This window comes from Saccopteryx leptura, chromosome 5 (genome assembly GCF_036850995.1).
Source record: "Saccopteryx leptura isolate mSacLep1 chromosome 5, mSacLep1_pri_phased_curated, whole genome shotgun sequence".
Taxonomy (NCBI): Eukaryota; Metazoa; Chordata; class Mammalia; order Chiroptera; family Emballonuridae; genus Saccopteryx; species Saccopteryx leptura.
This window is the reverse complement of record NC_089507.1, coordinates 28,032,013-28,048,915: the sequence shown is the minus strand read 5'-3', so window position 1 is coordinate 28,048,915 and position 16,903 is coordinate 28,032,013. Positions and strand designations below refer to the sequence as shown.

The following is a 16,903-nucleotide window of genomic DNA, read 5'->3' as shown; positions in this document are numbered from 1 at the left end:
AAAGTAAATAAGGCACTAAAAAAGAAAAAAAAAAGCCAGTAATTAAAGAACACATCACTCCTAAAATAACAACTACAGTTAAGTTCATCATAATTAAACGTCAAATGGCATTTATTTGCCAAGAACAAGTGCCTCATAGGTTTTGCCCCACTTGGCTCCCTCCCAATTTCTGTCACTATTTCTTTTGGGCAAAGTGCTGACCCACATTAACATTAAAAGAACCTTTTCATCCATCAACTGCCTATTGGGACTGATATCTGGTTGTAGAGCAAGCAACATTTTAAAAATCACCTAAATTAATATTATTTGGTCTTTTTATCTCCACACTCATCTATAAAAGTTATCACAGTAGATACTATGAAGACCAAAGCATGATTACAACAAAATATTTACTTTTCAAGAGAGTTGTTTGACTTGATGATCGGTAAAAAAGGAAAGATCTGTCACCGGTGAAGTACACATTTGCTTGGCACAAGGATGAGAACTGTTATGCCATAAAGATGAAGGCAAACCACTGCTAAATTTCCTGTTTCGCATGTGCTAAGACACCCAACTGTGTTTCGTGCCATAAAAAGTAACAGTGTGGATAACCATAATTTGGTTTTTTACTGACCTGAACCAAATCCAGTAAGTGTTTGTCCTCTGTGCAGCTTTATGGTGATGGAGGGGAAGGAAGTAATCAATCAGTACTCTCTAGACACAAATACAATCAAGCAGAATTGCCTGCATTCTCTGCGCCCATAATAAGCCAATCACAGATCAACTTGATTTGGCTGCAGGGCCAATCAGATTTTATAAACTGTATGTTTATATTAGACAGAACACCATAAATCAGGTAAGGAAGGGTAGTAAAGGGCAATGTAAGCAATAGAAAAATGTGAAGCACTCTGTTTCTTAGCTGCTTGTAATTAGAAATAGTTAATCACTACAAATATTAATTAAGCCAGTTAACCATTAAAGAAACTCGTAGCTTGCCCTAAAACTAAACCTAAAAACAAACCAAAAATACCCACTGAAAGTCTATTCTATACTTTGACTCCAGTAAAAAGCAAAGTAAGGCATGCTGGTGAGTCAAATGGAGACCAATGGAGGCCAGATATCCTTCGTGTTAATCCGTGGTTCTACACTTGATTTTAGCCAGAAGGCCGAGAAGCGATAATCCATGGTTCTTAGGGGGCAGTTCAGGGTAGTCCTCCCAAATTCAGGAATAAATTAAGAACAAGCTGATTCATACCCCTCCAAGGGACCATTTTAATCTGTCCAGCAATTCTAAACTCCTGTAGAGCACAAAATTCAGTAGTCCTTCTTTCTGCTTATAGGAGAACTATCTCCCCAAAGAATGGCAAATATTAAGTAGAAATGTGCCAACCAGCCTCAAGTCTAAATCCCCTCTCACCCACTCTCCACACTACAGTCAAACACAACCTTCCAAAGTGCAATTCTTGACCATATCACTCTTCCTTAAAACTTATATATATATATATTTTTTCTCAATCACCTGTAAGATAAATAAAAACCAAGATCTTTTTTACGCAATTCAGTGTTTATAACAGTCTAGTGGTCCTTGTCTACCTTTCTAGCATTCCTTTACTCTCAACACTTCTTCCTATTTCATACTTTTTTCATCATAAAAAGTTAAAACACACTACATCAAAGGTAGCAAATGTGTGTTACTACTTCCCAAATGAAAAGGACTATGGAAGATACTACGAATAACAAGTATGAGTAGAGTTAAAATCTTTTCCATCAGTTAATTAAAGGTTCAGTTAAAAATCTAAACCTTCAGCTAATTAACTCTCTTAGCTCTGATGGAAATAGGTTTGCCATCTATGTTACTAGGCAACATTGTTTATACCAAAAATGATGAGTAAACTTGCATCTGGACTCAGAGGGACTATAAATAAACTATAAATACCCGACAGGAAGCCTTACTTCCCTGAGTGGGAGGGCTGGAAGCCACCTCTGTGGAGTTGTATAAGAAATGTCGTCTTCTGTGGAACATGAGGTTTTTAAAGCCACTGTGGCCCCTGCACCTACCTGGTGTGAGCCTTGTCTCCTCGCATTTGAGCTTTCACTTGCAAGGAGGTCTCCCAGATAGCTACACGAACTGCTTGCCTGGCTTGCTGTAAGGGGCACAACCACCAATGAGAAACATGTATGCTGCCCTGCTGGCAAGCTGCGGCTCCTGTCTAGGAGCCTTCTGAATCAACAAACCTACCGCAGCTGAGTGAGTCTGAATGTTGACCTGAACCTAAGAAGACCCGTTCATCAGCATAGCAACAAGAGCACATGAACGTCTTAGAATGACAGTTCAGATATTTCAAAGTTTGAACCCAGACCCCTTCCCCTTTTTGTCAGCTCTTAACATATATCCTCAACAAATACACCTAACCCCATATGTAGCTTTTACTCACCTTTCTCTGTTATTGTTTGTTTTCTGGGGATCCCCTCTTCCAGGTAACACCTACTCATTTCCCACAGTCCATCTCCTCAAACATCTGCTGAGGTGGAGCTATGAACATTTTTCAGCCAGGAAGAAAGGAGATAGAGCATAGGTAAAGAATGCAAGGACACTGGCTAGAGAAACAAGTACACACAGTTTACAGGAAAGTAGGTGACTTCTAAGCCTTAGACAATTCAGTAATCTGTATGCATCTAGGGAGTGGGTGAAGGAACAGATGAAAGGGTTACAACGGAGATGGTGCCTGCCAGGGTTGGGGGGGGGTGTTGTTGCTACAAGTCAGCTTCAGTTCCACCTTCTTACCCTGATTATTCTAATTAGCCTGATCCACTAGACCAGTGGTAGTCAACCTGGTCCCTACTGCCCACTAGTGGGCATTCCAGCTTTCATGGTGGGCAGTAGTGGAGCAACCAAAGTATAAATAAAAAGATAGATTTAACTATAGTAAGTTGTTTTATAAAGATTTATTCTGCCAAACAGTGAAAATTCAACATAAAGTACTTGGTAAGTAATTATTATTATATGCTTTAACTTGCTGTAACTGCTTTATAAATTTTATAAAGTAAAGTTACTTCCCTACTTTATAAATCACCATAACTGTAGAACCGGTAGGCGGTTAGAAAATTTTACTACTAACAGAGATACAAAAGTGGGCGGTAGGTATAAAAAGGTTGACTACCCCTGCACTAGACTATGCAAACTGATGCTGACTGTATAGCAGAACTTTCAACTGGCATCACGAGTTTCTTCAATTTTAAACTACTAGACGTGCTTCTTTCTCTATCACAAAGTTGCCAATTATCCTAACCTGTGATATTTTAGGGCCAACTTCATTATTTCCAAACTCTGATAGTGGCTAATTTGAGAATTAACCAAGATGTGGAACTTAGGGAATAAAAAGGTTCTAGATGTTGTAGTTAGTTTCTTTTAAGTGTGTGAAATCTTGGGTTAAAATACCCCTTTAACAGAAAAAAAAAAGCCAGTTAACATATTAAAAAATGAAATATATATATATAGAAGAGAGACACTGGCAAGAAATCATATATACTTGGAGAAGGAAAACAGTCCCAGCTCCCAACTTTCTGTATTGGTGACAGTAGCCTCTGAGATTCAGCTGCACTTCCTGCCCTTAAACTCTGTGACATAACGCTATATCCCTCTTCTAACAAAACATCTTTTTATTCTTAAGCTAGTTTAAGTAATATTCTGTAACTTATCAATAAATAATTGCTAAGACCAAAAAGGGGCAAAGTGTCACAGTGTATATACAGTGTGTCCATAAAGTCATGGTGCACTTTTGACCGGTCACAGGAAAGCAACAAAAGACGATAGAAATGTGAAATCTGCACCAAATAAAAGGAAAACACTCCCAGTTTCTGTAGGATGATGTGGCAGCATGTGCGCATGCGCAGATGATGAAGTAACACCATGTACACAGTGGAGCAGCCCACGGCCATGCCAGTTGAGATGTGGACGGTACAGAGGAAAGTTCAGTGTGTTCTGTGGTTCACTAAATTCAAATCCGTGACCAAAGTGCAACGTGAATATCAGCGTGTTTATAACAAAGTGCCACCATGTAGGAATAACATTACTTGGTGGGATAAGCAGTTGAAGGAAACCAGCAGTTTGGTGGAGAAACCCCGTTCTGGTAGGCCATCAGTAAGTGACGGAGTCTGTAGAGGCTATACGGGATAGCTACCTAAGAAGCCCTAAAAAAATCTGTGCGTGAGTCCACATCGAACTGCACTGAATAGGTATGAAACTGGGAAAGTTTTCCTTTTATTTGGTGCAGATTTCACATTTCTATTGTCTTTTGTTGCTTTCCTGTGACCAGTCAAAAGTGCACCATGACTTTACGGCCACACTGTATATACCTAAACAGATTTTATCATATTGAAAAATTCTGTTAAATTTGTTTTAAAGAAAAAGGAAAAGAGAGAACTTAATTATAGCTATTGTCTGTTGGGGTTGTAAACTTCCCATTCATCTATTTATCCTCATAGAATCTAACACAGTGCCTTGTACACATCACATTGAACAAATGTTTATTGAATAAACATATAATTCAAACAGAATGAAATCCACTTGGTCAAAATAGTACATCTAATTGTGAAGTTTCCAAAAGATTTCATTTCCAATTAATAAATGTTCTATATAATTCTCATTAGCATAATTCTGTGATTAAACATACATACATACACAAAGAAATGTTGTTTTCTATTTTCTAATTAGAATCTTAAAGAACATAATCTGGATTTGATTTATTCATATTTTATGTTAACTCATGGGACCATAAAGCCTGCTTAGTGTAAAAGTGGTCATCAAGACTGCAGACTATTCCAGTTCTCCTTTTGGATACATGATAGAATCGCATTTGACCACCTCCTTGAAGTCATGTAGTTTTTTGACTTGTTTGGCCAACGAAATGGCAGTGGAAATTACATGTGTCACTTCCAGGTAGGAGCCTTTAAGAGCCAATGTGCAATTTCCCCTGCTGAACAACTGTGGAAGCAGTGTTGAGACGGAGCCTGTGATAACCTGGGACTCTGACAACAGAACTGTCCTGCTGACTCTAACTGGACGTGTACTGTGACTGAAAAATAAACCTCTGTTTTTTTAAACCACTAAGATGTGAGGGTCCTTTATTACCACAGCATAATTTACCTCCTCTGATATAAGCAACAAACCCCTTTCTCATAATGGAGGGAAGACACTGAATAGTTCTGTCCTTCAGTTATCTTCAGAATGGTAACATTTTGTATAGCACTGCATCATTTATAGGATACTTTCTTATACAAGTGTCCTTCATGACCAAAACTCTCAATCCAAACATAAGAACTGAAGGGATTCGGATGAATTTTTGCACTAATTCCTCATTCTCTCCATTCTTACTATGTGCTAGCTGAAATTCAGGAACCAAGTACACTTGCCCCACAAACTCGTGCCAGCTGCCCTCAGGAAAAAATTTAGACAGTAAAAGAGTTTTAATACATTATTTATTATCACCTTTAAAACTGTTTTTCTTTCTATTTAATTAATTATCCCCCTTTCTCTTTGGAAATTACAATACTGTTGTCTATGAGTTTTTTTTCCCTTAATACCTCCACCTTTCTCACCCAGCCTCCCAACCCACTCCCCTTGGACGGCTGTCAGTCTGATTTCTGTATCTATGAGTCTGTTTCCATGTTGTTAATTTATTTTGTTCATTAGATTTCTCATGTAAGTGAAATCACATGGTATTTGTCTTTTTCTGACTGGCTTTTATTTCACTTAGTATATAATATTCTCCAGGTCTATCCATGCTGTTGCAAAAGGTAAAATTTCCTTCTCTTTTACAACTGATTGGTATTCCATTGTGTAAATGTACTACAACATTTTTATCCACTCATCTACTGATGGGCACTAGGGCTGCTTCCAAATCTTGGCTATTGTAAACAGTGCTGCAATGAACATAGGGGTGCATATGTATGTTCTTGGGAATTAGTGTTTTGGGTTTCTTTGGATATAGTCCCAGAAGTAGAATTGCTGGGTCATAAGACAGCCCATTTTTAATTTTTTGAGGAGCCTCCATACTGCTTTCTACCGTGGCTGTACTGATCTTCATTCTCACCAACAGTACATAAGGGTTCCCTTTTCTCCACATCCTCCCCAATACTTGTTGATTTACTGATGACAGCCTTTTTTGCCAGGTATAACATGATATCTTATTGTGGTTTTAATTTGTATTTCTCTGATAATTAGTGATGTTGAGCACTTTTTCATGTTTATTGGCCATCAGTATGTCCTCTTTGAAGAAGTGTCTATTCAGGTCCTTTGCCCATTTTTTAATTGGATTTTTTTTTTTTTTTGGTTTTGAGTTGCATGAGTTTTTTTTATAAATTTTGGATACTAACCCCTTATTAGATGTATCATTGATGAATTGGTTCTCCCATTCATAAATTCTTTTCATTTTGTTGATGGTTTCAACTGCTGTGCAAAAACATTTTAGTTCGATATAGTTCCATTTGTTTTGTTTTTTTGTTTGTTTGTTTCCCTTGCCCTAGGAGATATATCATAAAAAATACTGCTATGAGAAATAGCTGAGAATTTCTGCTTATGTTTTCTTCTAGGATTTTTATGGTTTCAAGTCTAACATTTAAGTCTTTAATCCATTTTGAGTTTATTGCTGTATATGGTGTAAGAATGTAACCATTTCATTTTTTGCACTTAATCTGTACAATTTTCCCATTACCCTATGTATGTCTTGACTCCTTTGTCAAATATTAATTGATCATAGAGGCATGGGTTTATTTCTGGGCTATTTTCTGCCATTGATCGTAGCTCTGTTTTTATGCTAGTAACGTGTTTTGATTACTATGTTCTTGTAGTATAGTTTGATTATCAGGTAGCATGATTCTTCTTACTCCATTTTTCTTTCTCAAGAGTGCTGTGGTCATTCCAGGTCTTTTGTGGTTCCATCTAAATTTTTGGAGTATTTATTCTAGTTCTGTGAAATACACCATAGGAATTATGTTGAATCTATAGATTGCTTTGGGTAGTATGGACATTTTAATGATGTTAATTCTTCCTATCCATGAACACAGTATATGCTTCCATTTATTGGTTTCTTCTTCAATTTCTTTCTTCAGTGTCTTATCATTTTCCAAGTACCGGTCTTTTTTATCTTTGGTTATATTTATTCCAAGCTATTTATTTATTTTTACAGAGACAGAGAGTGAGAGAGAGGAACAGACAGGGACAGACAGACAGGAACGGAGAGAGATGAGAAGCATCAATCATTAGCTTTTTATTGTGCGTTGCAACACCTTAGTTGTTCACTGAGTGCCTTCTCAAAGGTGCCTTGACTGCGGGCCTTCAGCAGACCAAGCAACCCCTTGCTCGAGCCAGCGACCTTGGGTTCAAGCTGGTGGGCTTTTGCTCAAACCAGATGAGCCCGCGCTTAAGTTGGCGACCTCGGGGTCTCGAACCTGGGTCCTCTGCATCCCAGTCTGACGCTCTGTCCACTGTGCCACCGCCTGGTCAGGCCCAAGCTATTTTTTGATGCAATTATAAATAGGATTGTTTTCTTAGTTTCTCTTTCTGATAGTTCATTATTAGTATATAGAAATGCAACTGATTTCTGGATATTAATTTTGTATCCTGCTACTTTACCGAATTCATCGATCAGTTCAAGTAGTTTTTTGGTGGAATCTTTAGGGTTCTCTATACACTTGATGGCAAACCTTTTTATAAAAACCACCCACTTTTGCAGAGCTGGTCAACCTGGTCCCTCCCGCCCACTAGTGGGTAGTCCAGCTTTCATGGTGGGCCAATCACGGTGCCGTTTGGTTGCTCCACTACTGCCCACTAGTGGGTGGGAGGGACTAGGTTGACCAGCACTGCAAAAGTGGGCGGTTTTTATAAAAGGTTCGCCATCACAGCTATACACAGTATCATGTCATCTGCAAATAATGACAGTTTTACCTCTTCCTTTCCAATCTGGATGCCTTTTATATCTTCTCCTCTGATTGCTGTGGCTAGGACTTCCAGTACTACATTGAATAAGTGGTGAAAGCAGACATCCCTGTCCTGATCCTGATGTTAGGGGAAATGCTTTTAGTTCTTGCCCTTTGAGTATGATGTTGGCTGTGTGTCTGTCATATATGGCCTTTACTACTACATTGAGGTATGTTCCCTCTATTCTCACTTTCCACACTTTTTATCATAAATGGGTGCTGGATTTTATCAAAAGCTTTTTCATATCTATTGATATGACCATGTGATTTTTATCCTTCATTTTGTTTATGTGGTGTATCATGTTTACTGACTTGTGAATATTGTACCAACCTTGCATCTCAGAAATAAATCCCACTTGATAATAGACTATGATCTTTTAATGTATTGCCAGAGCTGGTTTGCTAATATTTTGTTGAGGATTTTTGCATCTGTTTATCAGAGGCCTATCATTTTCTCTCTTTGTAGTGTCTTTATTTGGTTTTGAAATGGGGTAACTCTAGTCTCATAAAATGAGCTTGGGAGTCTTCTCTCTTGAATTTTTGGGAAAAGTTTCAGAAGGATAGGTGTTAGTTCTTTGTTTGGTAAAAGTACCCTGTGAAGCCATCAGTCCAGGACATTTGTTTGTTCAAAGTTTTTTGATTGCTGCTACAATTTCATTAGCTGTAATCAGTCTATTCAGGTTTTCTGATTTTTCCTGATTCAGTTTTAGAAGATTATATGTTCCTAAAATTTATCCTTTATTTCTTACAGATTGTTCTATTTGTTGGCATATAATTGTTCATAATATTTTCTTCTAATCCTTTGTATTTCTTTGGTGTTAGTTGTTACTTCTCTTTCATTCCTAATTTTATTTGGGTCTGCTCTCTTTTTTTCTTGATGAGTCTGGTTAAAGCTTTGTCAATCTCGTTTATTTTTTCAAAAAACCAGTTCTTAGATCTTGTGTAGTATTCTTAGACTCTATTTTGTTTATTTCTGCTCTAATCTTAAGTATTTACTTTCTACTATTCACTTTGGACTTTGTTGTTATTCTTCTAGTTCCTTTAAGTGCAAAGTTAAATTGTTTTATTTGAATATTTTCTTGTTTCTTTTTAAAAAAATTTCTGCTAGCATTTGTTTTTTTTCTGAAACCGAGAGGTGTCATTTATTTTACTTTTAAATTTAATTTATTGGGGTTACATTGGTTCCAAAACCATATAGGTTTCAAGTGTAAAACTCAATATAACACCATCTGCACACCACATCATGTACCCTCCACCCTAAGCAAAGTCTCTTTTCATTCCCATTTACTCCCAGTTTACCCACCTCCACAACACTCTGCCACACACACCTTCCATTCCCTCTTGCTATCATCATAGTGTATATTATATTATATTATATTATATTATATTATATTATATTATATATATATGTTTTTTGGCTAATCCCTTCACCTTCTTTCATCCAGTCTCCCGTGCCCCTGCCCCTCTCCCAGCTGTCAGTCTGTTCCATATATCCATGCCTCTGTTTCTATTTTGCCAGTTTACTTTGTTCATTAGATTCAACATATAAGTGAGATATTATGGTATGTATATGTCTTGAAGTACACCTGTAATGCTATGAATTTCCCTCTTAGGACTGCTTTTGCTGTGTCTCACAGATTTTGGGTTGTTGTATTCTCATTTTCATTTCTCTCATGTATATATTTTGAATTGTTGTTAACCCATTCATTGTTTAGTAATATGTTATTTAACCTCCATGTCTTTGTGTGTTTTTCAGTTTTTTTCTTGTGACTGATTTCTTAGTTTAATATTATTATGGTCAGAGAAGATGCTTGATATAATTTCCATCTTCTTAAATTTATTGAAACTTGTTTTGTGTCCTAACAAGTGGTCTATCCTAGAAAGTGTTCCATGTGCACTTGAAAAGAATGTACATTCTGTTGCCTTGGGTGAAATATTCTAAAGACATCAATTAAATCCTAATCTAGTGTATCATTTAAGGTCCCTGTTTCCTAGTCAATTTTCTGCCGGGAATATCTACCAATTGATGTCAATGCAGTGTTAAAATCCCCTTCTATGACTATATTGCTGTTAGTCTCTCTGTTTATGTCCATCAAGATTTGCTTTATATATTTAGGTGTTCCTATGTTGGGTGTATAAATGTTTACAAGGTATATACTCTTGTTGGATTGCTCCCTTTATCATTATGTAGTATCCTTCTTAGTCTCTTACTACAGCTTTTATTTTAAAGTCTATATTTTTCAGATATAAATATTGCTATCTCAGCTTTTTCACTTCCATTTACATGAATATTTTTTTCCATCCTTTTATTTCAGTCTGTGTGTATCTTTTTTCTGGAGTGGGTCTCTTGTAGACAGCATAAATATGGGTCTTATTTTCTTACACATTCAGCTACCCTGTGTCTTTTGATTGAAATGGTTAAGTCATTTACATTTAAAGTGATTATTAATAGGTACATATTTATTGCCATTTTATTCTTTTAACTATGTTCCTCTTTCTTTTTTTCCCCTCCTTCGTCTTCTTCAAGCAGGCCCTTTAACATTTCTTGTAATACTGGCTTGGTGGTAACAAACTCCCTGAGCTTTTTCTTCTCTGGGAAATTCTTTTTTTCCCTTCAATTTTAAACGATAGCCTGAGTAAAGTAGTGTTGGTTGTAGATCCTTGCTTTTGATCAGTTTGAATATTTCATGCTAAACCTTTCTGAACTAAAATATTTCTGTTGAGAAATCTTCTGACAGTCTTATGGGAGCTCCCTTGTAGGTAACTGTCTCTCTCTTGCAACTTTTGGAATTCTCTCTTTGTCTTTAACCTTTGCCATTTTAATTTTGATGTGTCTTGGTGTGGGCCTCTTTGGGTTCATCCTGTTTGGAACTCTCTGCACTTGAATGTTTTTTTCCTTCACTAGTTTAGGAAAAATTTCAGTCATTATTTCTTCAAATAATTTCTCAATCCTTGCTCTCCTTCTTTTTCTTCTAGTACTCCTGTGATACAAATGTTGCTACGCTTTCATGTTGTCCCAAAGGTACCTTAAACTCTTCTCATTTTTAAAAATCCTTCTTTCATTTTGCTGCTCTGATGGTGTATGTTCTGCTACCTTGTTTTCCAACTGGTGATTTGATCCTCTGCTTCATCCAACCATTTGTTCCTTCTAGTGTATTTTTCATTTACAATAGTATAGTCTTAATTTTGACTGAATTTTTAAAATGGTTTCTATGTCATTGTTCATGCTGCTGCAGTTCTTACTAAGTTCATTGTAATTTTCACTAAGTTCCTTCAGCATCTTTTTTTTTTTTTTCATTTTTTTCATTTTTCCAAAGCTGGAAACGGGGAGGCAGTCAGACAGACTCCTGCATGCACCCGACCGGGATCCACCCGGCATGCCCACCAGGGGGCGATGCTTTGCCCCTCTGGGGCGTCGCTCTGTTGCGTCCAGAGCCATTCTAGCACCTGAGGCAGATGGCTCTAGCCACAGAGCCATCCCCAGCGCCCGGGCCATCTTTGCTCCAATGGAGCCTCGCTGCAGGAGGGGAAGAGAGAGACAGAGAGGAAGGATAGGGGGAGGGGTGGAGAAGCAAATGGGTGCCTCTCCTGTGTGCCCTGGCCGGGAATCGAACCCTGGGACTCCTGCACGCCGGGCCGACGCTCTACCGCTAAGCCAACCGGCCAGGGCCTCTTCAGCATCTTTTTTAACCATTCTTTTGAACTGTATCTGGTAAATTGCTTGCCTCCATTTCATTTAGCTCTTTTTCTAGAAATTTCTCCTGTCCTTTCATTCAGGGAATGTTTCTTTGTCTCATCATTATGGTTGCCTTTTTGTGTTTGTTTCTAAGTATTAGGTATATCTGCTATGACTACTAGTCTTGGTAGGGTGGCCTTACGTAATAAGTGTCTTGTGGGACCCATGACATAGTCTCTTTGATCACTTTATCTGGGTTCTCCAGGAATGACCCTGTATAGGTTATGTAGACCCTCCTGTTGTAATTGAGTTTTGATTGCTATTGGTCCATTTGTGCATGGGGTCAACCCTCAGGCTGGTTGATGGTGAGGATCAATTTCAACCACAGTGTATGAGCTGCTGTGCAGGTGATGACTATGCAGAGCAAAATTCACCTCAGCATGGTCTAGACCAGGGGTCCCCAAACTTTTTACACAGGGGGCCAGTTCACTGTCCCTCAGACCGTTGAAGGGCCGCCACATACAGTGCTCCTTTCACTGACCACCAATGAAAGAGGTGCCCCTTCTGGAAGTACGGCAGGGGCCAGATAAATGGCCTCAGGGGGCCGCATGCGGCCCGTGGGCTGTAGTTTGGGGACACCTGGTCCGGACCCTGCCGAGATTTTCCTTTAAATATGCCACTTGTGAAGCTAATTGGATCCTGCTCTGCTGTTGTCTGAAGCTGGCTACTGGGTCTAGTAGTTCTGGGGCCTCTTGGAAGAGACTCTGGTGCAGGCCAATATCAGATGCTGCCTGTGACTGGCCCACCCTGGCCCCTGATAGGAGCTATAGAGCAATCCACAGTTTGTGGCTGCCTCCTCTGGGCCTGGTGTGCACAGGAAGGATTAAGCTGTGCACCAAGTTGTCTTTTTTTTTTTTTTTTTTTTTGTTAACCAAGTTGTCTCTTACCAGCGTTGGGCACAGGGTCAGGTAGCAAAAGTCTCATGGAATCCCTCAATCAGCCTCTGCCTGCCTCCACCTGCCAGCTGCCCACTAGGCTTAGTTACTGAAAGAGCTTCTGGTGGTACTTGCGTTGCATGAGTATGTTCTTAGTGAATCACCAGATAAAGGCGACTGGTATTCACCAGCTCTCAACAAGTTCAAACTTGGTGCTAGTACTGGGTCTGAAGTTACTCAGCAAATATCCCAGGGTGTTCCAAGTCTAGCTACCATCCACTGGGTGCTCATACACCTTTGTGGTGCCCTGGGCTAAGGAGCCTGGTGTGAGGGTGAGACCTTACTCTCCTCAGGGGGAGACTTTGCAGCTGGGATATCCCTCTGGCATCTCAGCCGCCCATGGGAGTGTGGCCAGCTTTTTGTGTTTCCACCCTTCCTTCCAGTCTCGATATGGCTTCTTCTATAAATCGTTGGTTATAAGACTTCTCTTCAGCTAGTCTTCACTTGGTTATTCAGGCTGACTGCTCAACATTTTAGTTCAGGCGTCTCCAAACTACAGCCCGCGGGCTGCATGTGGCCCCCTGAAGCCATTTATCCGGCCCACTGCACTTCCGGAAGAGGCACCTCTTTCATTGGTGGTCAGAGAGAGGAGAACTGTATGTGGCGGCCCTCCAACGGTCTGAGGGGCAGTGAACTGGCTGGACCCCTGTGTAAAAAGTTTGGGGACCCCTGTAGTTGTTTGGTCCTGGGAGGAGGTGAGTTTAACATCTACCTACTCTGCCACCATGTTGTATTCCAACCCTTAAAACTGTTGTTCTACTACCCAGCATCTATTCCACTCTCAGTATCTATTGAAAGAATTGATTCGAATCATTCCTTCATCATTCTAATCTTATAAACAGAAAAACAGACTCAGTGTGGTTCATAAATTTGCTAGAAAAAACCTGGCACATTGTGGCAGAATCCCAGATTTTGTGGCTCCAAATTTCTTTCCACTATGTACCATGATTTCTAAAGTCTCTTACCATGCCAGAATTCTAGGATCTGATAGTAAATTAATGGTATCAATCATATTTGTGATGAAAATAATGTGTTAATCATATTTATATCTAGGAATAATTGAAGTCATTCTTCAAGGAAATTTGCCTAAACCTAGTCTAATTCAAGACCCCAAGTACCCCTGAAGCACTGAAGGAAGTCCTAGAGGTCAGTTGGTCTAATAGGCAACTTGCAAAACAATGAAGAATTCTGAAAGAATTCAGGGGAAAAGTAGACTTTGTCTTTAATATATAGTATATTAAATTCTGACTTTTAGATTATCTTCACTTTGGTTCTTACCAAATTGGATAAACTCAAATTCTTTGCTTCCAATTCCTATCAATCCTCTGCTGTAGGAAATCCTCAAGAAGAAATTCCTGAAGAATAGGCAATCCATCCATTTCTACAGGTTCAGTGATTCTTAATTAGTGTTCCGTAGTCAAATAAATATGTTAAAGGTTACAAAATATATTCTCCTTTAAAAGAGTAAACATTTTTACTCTTTGGACATCACTGTTGTCCAAAATTCATTATTTTCTGTAGGGATAGTTTAAAGATGTTCTCAACTGCATCATATGATCTTGTAGTACACACTTAGTATTATCTTTTCCCATAACGTTTTGTTTTTTTTTTCCTGCTCTGCCTTAATTTTCTCACTTAGTTTTGTTTTACCCTATGGTACTACATGGACTTGTTTCACCCTGTAGTACTACATGGACACTAAGTTGCTTCAAATCACTTTTGGTACCTATGTATTGTATATATTAAGAGACCTATCTTCTTACAATTTCATGTTGATTTCTACCTACCCGCCCCATTACCCCAAAACAGTGTACTACTCAACTTTGTAAAAAGGTATTCACATAGCTATGGCAAGCCAAAAGAACATACACATTCACAATATAGTTATATTCACAAATGCTAAAAAACAGAAAAAAGTCATTATTGTTTTTCAGTAGTCTAATAACCAAAAAGACTTATTAAACTGTTTTCTAAACAGGAGAGTGACGACCATTTACTTGGCACCAGTAACTGCAAAGCACTTTAATAATGTATAACAGTTTCATTTTTAAAAGTGTACTTACATATACATAAAGAAGGATGCATATGAAAGGTGGTAATATGGTTGGCTGGAGTGCATGGGTGGCTGGGAGAGAGTTTGTATATATTATCACTTTTGTACCTTCTGAATTTTGTGACTGTATCAACCATTCAAATATATTTTTTAAAATCAAACAGGACAATAATAAAAATGGCAGTAATGCTTAACTCTTTGACAGAGCAAACCTGCTTAGCTTTTGATTCCGAGGTAGGCACTGAAATACTTAAAAGAAAAAGTTTCAACGACGCACAACCGTTTTTATGGAAATAAAGTCTCCCTTTTTGATTCTGCACACTCTGGGGTGCAGAGTGTGATAGTCTGCACTTAAAATCAAAACTTAGATGGTGATAGTCTGTGGGTAACAATGGGAATAAAAAATCTGGAATGGTTTCCAGCTTGTTTTATTAGGAGAACAGTACGGAAAAGAGCAAATGATCTGGACAGCAGCCCACGCCTCAGCAGGCCCGTCACCAACGCCGCGTCCAGAACTTTGCACAAGTCCGGGGCGGCCCAGACGCTGCTCCAGGGCTCTGGGATGCGCGGCAGGGAGGTCCGCTCCCGGTTCGAGTCCCGGACGCGGTTTGGGGGGGTCCCCGTCGGGCCCACCCCTTGGGGCAGAGATGTCGTGAAGCCGCCTCCCAGAGAACCCAGGGGAACTCGGGCGGCCGGGGACCCGGGAGGGGGTCGCGTGGGGGCGGGGAGTGGGCCCATGGGGCGGCCGCTCCGCCGCGGCCCCCTCCCGGACACTGAGGGGGAAGTTGCACTTACCTTGTCGGGCTCCCGAGGCGGCCGTGGGTCACCGCGGGGCGAGGAGCCTGGGCACGAGGAGGGGGACCGGCCGGGGGCAGGGGCCGGCGGGTGCAGGAGAGGGATGCTCGGCCCCTCGGGCGCCCCCAACCTCTTCCTGGCAGCCTCACCCCCGGCGCCGGCCGGCCCGGGACGGGCCACTCCCCCTCCGTCAAGGTGCACCGGGTCCGGCGTACCAACTCTTCAGTCACCCGGAGGGGACAGGCGGCGAGTGGGTCGGGGTCGGGGCCGGCTCCGGGTCGGTCCCCGCGCGGCGCCTGCGGCTGCCCGCCCCGCCCCCTCCCGCCAGGCTCCGCCCCGCCCCCTCCCGCCAGGCTCCGCCCCCTCCTCGCCGGGCCGCGTGCCCGGGCTGCCGCCGCCTCCGGGCTGGCGGTTTCGCTTCCCCCCAGCGCGGCGCGCGCCGACGGTGGGGACCTGGGAAAGGAAGGGGAATCTGAAGGAGCGCGGGCTGAGGTTTGGGAGCTTGTGGGGGGAGGGGGACGTCAGTCTGGGCGGAGTTCTGAGGAGGGGGCGGGGCGTGGAGATCCTGACAAAGATTCCGGTTGTTCCCCGCCCCTTGAAACTGGGAATGGGGAATTCTTGGGGGTTGAACTTTAGGAAGAGGTCGCTCGGCAGGGCCGGAAGGCGGCCAGACAGCGGGCCTGTGGGTCACTGTTCTGGTAGACAGGATTGTATTGTCCTGGAGCTTTGGGAAAACTCACCCAGAGTCGCCTCTCGTTTTCAGTCCCTGCACCCCTTCTCCTTGTAACAATCTGTTCATCATTATTCTCCAGGTATGGGTTTGTGCCATAGCAATTAGGAATCTCAACACTGTCTATAATCATCATTTTCTGGTGATGGTCTAATAGGAATTCGACAAAAGTAGATTCCTTATTTATTATTCCTCTAGCCAAAGTATATTAAAAACTCCTACTATATGGTATATTAGGTGCTGAGAACAATTACTAATTCACCCAGCGCCTGTATGCTAAGCACAAATCTAAATCATTTTACATATTTTAAATCATAATCAGACTTGAGCAAAACAGCTAGGGCCCCTTTCCCCATGAAGCTCATGGTGGGTAAGAGAGGACAGGGGTTTCTTAGTTTGTCTCAGAGTGATGTATGTGTCAATGAAATGTCCACCTGCTTTTGGTCTCCAAGTAATGCATATGTTTATTATTTGCAGATTCAGTGTTTGGGCTAGCTGTATGCTGTCCACCAGGGTTAAATGTCATTTCCCCTCACCCCCCACCCAATGACATTTTGCTCAGGACATTTTCAGTGTGTCTTTATAATGAAAATCCAATGCAAACAAGTCGTCCAGAAGACAGATGGATCAAGTCACTGTCAGGATAACAGCCAAATTGTGGCAGCGACCTAAGGGAGATTTATTTAGGGATCTGTTTT

The 16,903-nt window shown here is 40.7% G+C and overlaps 1 protein-coding gene across 7 annotated transcripts in view; it reads right to left on the bottom strand.

The window, feature by feature from the left end:
• The window catches only part of KLHL5 (kelch like family member 5), a 90,519-nt gene extending 74,711 nt beyond the window's left edge, over positions 1-15,808 (bottom strand). The window contains exons 1-3 of one of the 7 annotated variants that reach the window (XM_066385079.1): positions 15,476-15,609; positions 2,415-2,512; positions 614-650 (exon numbers count right to left, since the gene is read on the bottom strand). In XM_066385079.1, the coding sequence (XP_066241176.1) occupies positions 614-650; positions 2,415-2,472 (95 nt within the window). In that variant the 5' untranslated portion in view covers positions 2,473-2,512; positions 15,476-15,609. Of the gene's footprint in view, positions 1-613; positions 651-2,037; positions 2,060-2,414; positions 2,513-15,475 lie in introns of those variants that run through there. The other 6 variants (XM_066385083.1, XM_066385077.1, XM_066385081.1 and 3 more) reach the window with 6 other exon arrangements.
• Between the last annotated feature and the right edge of the window lie 1,095 nt (positions 15,809-16,903).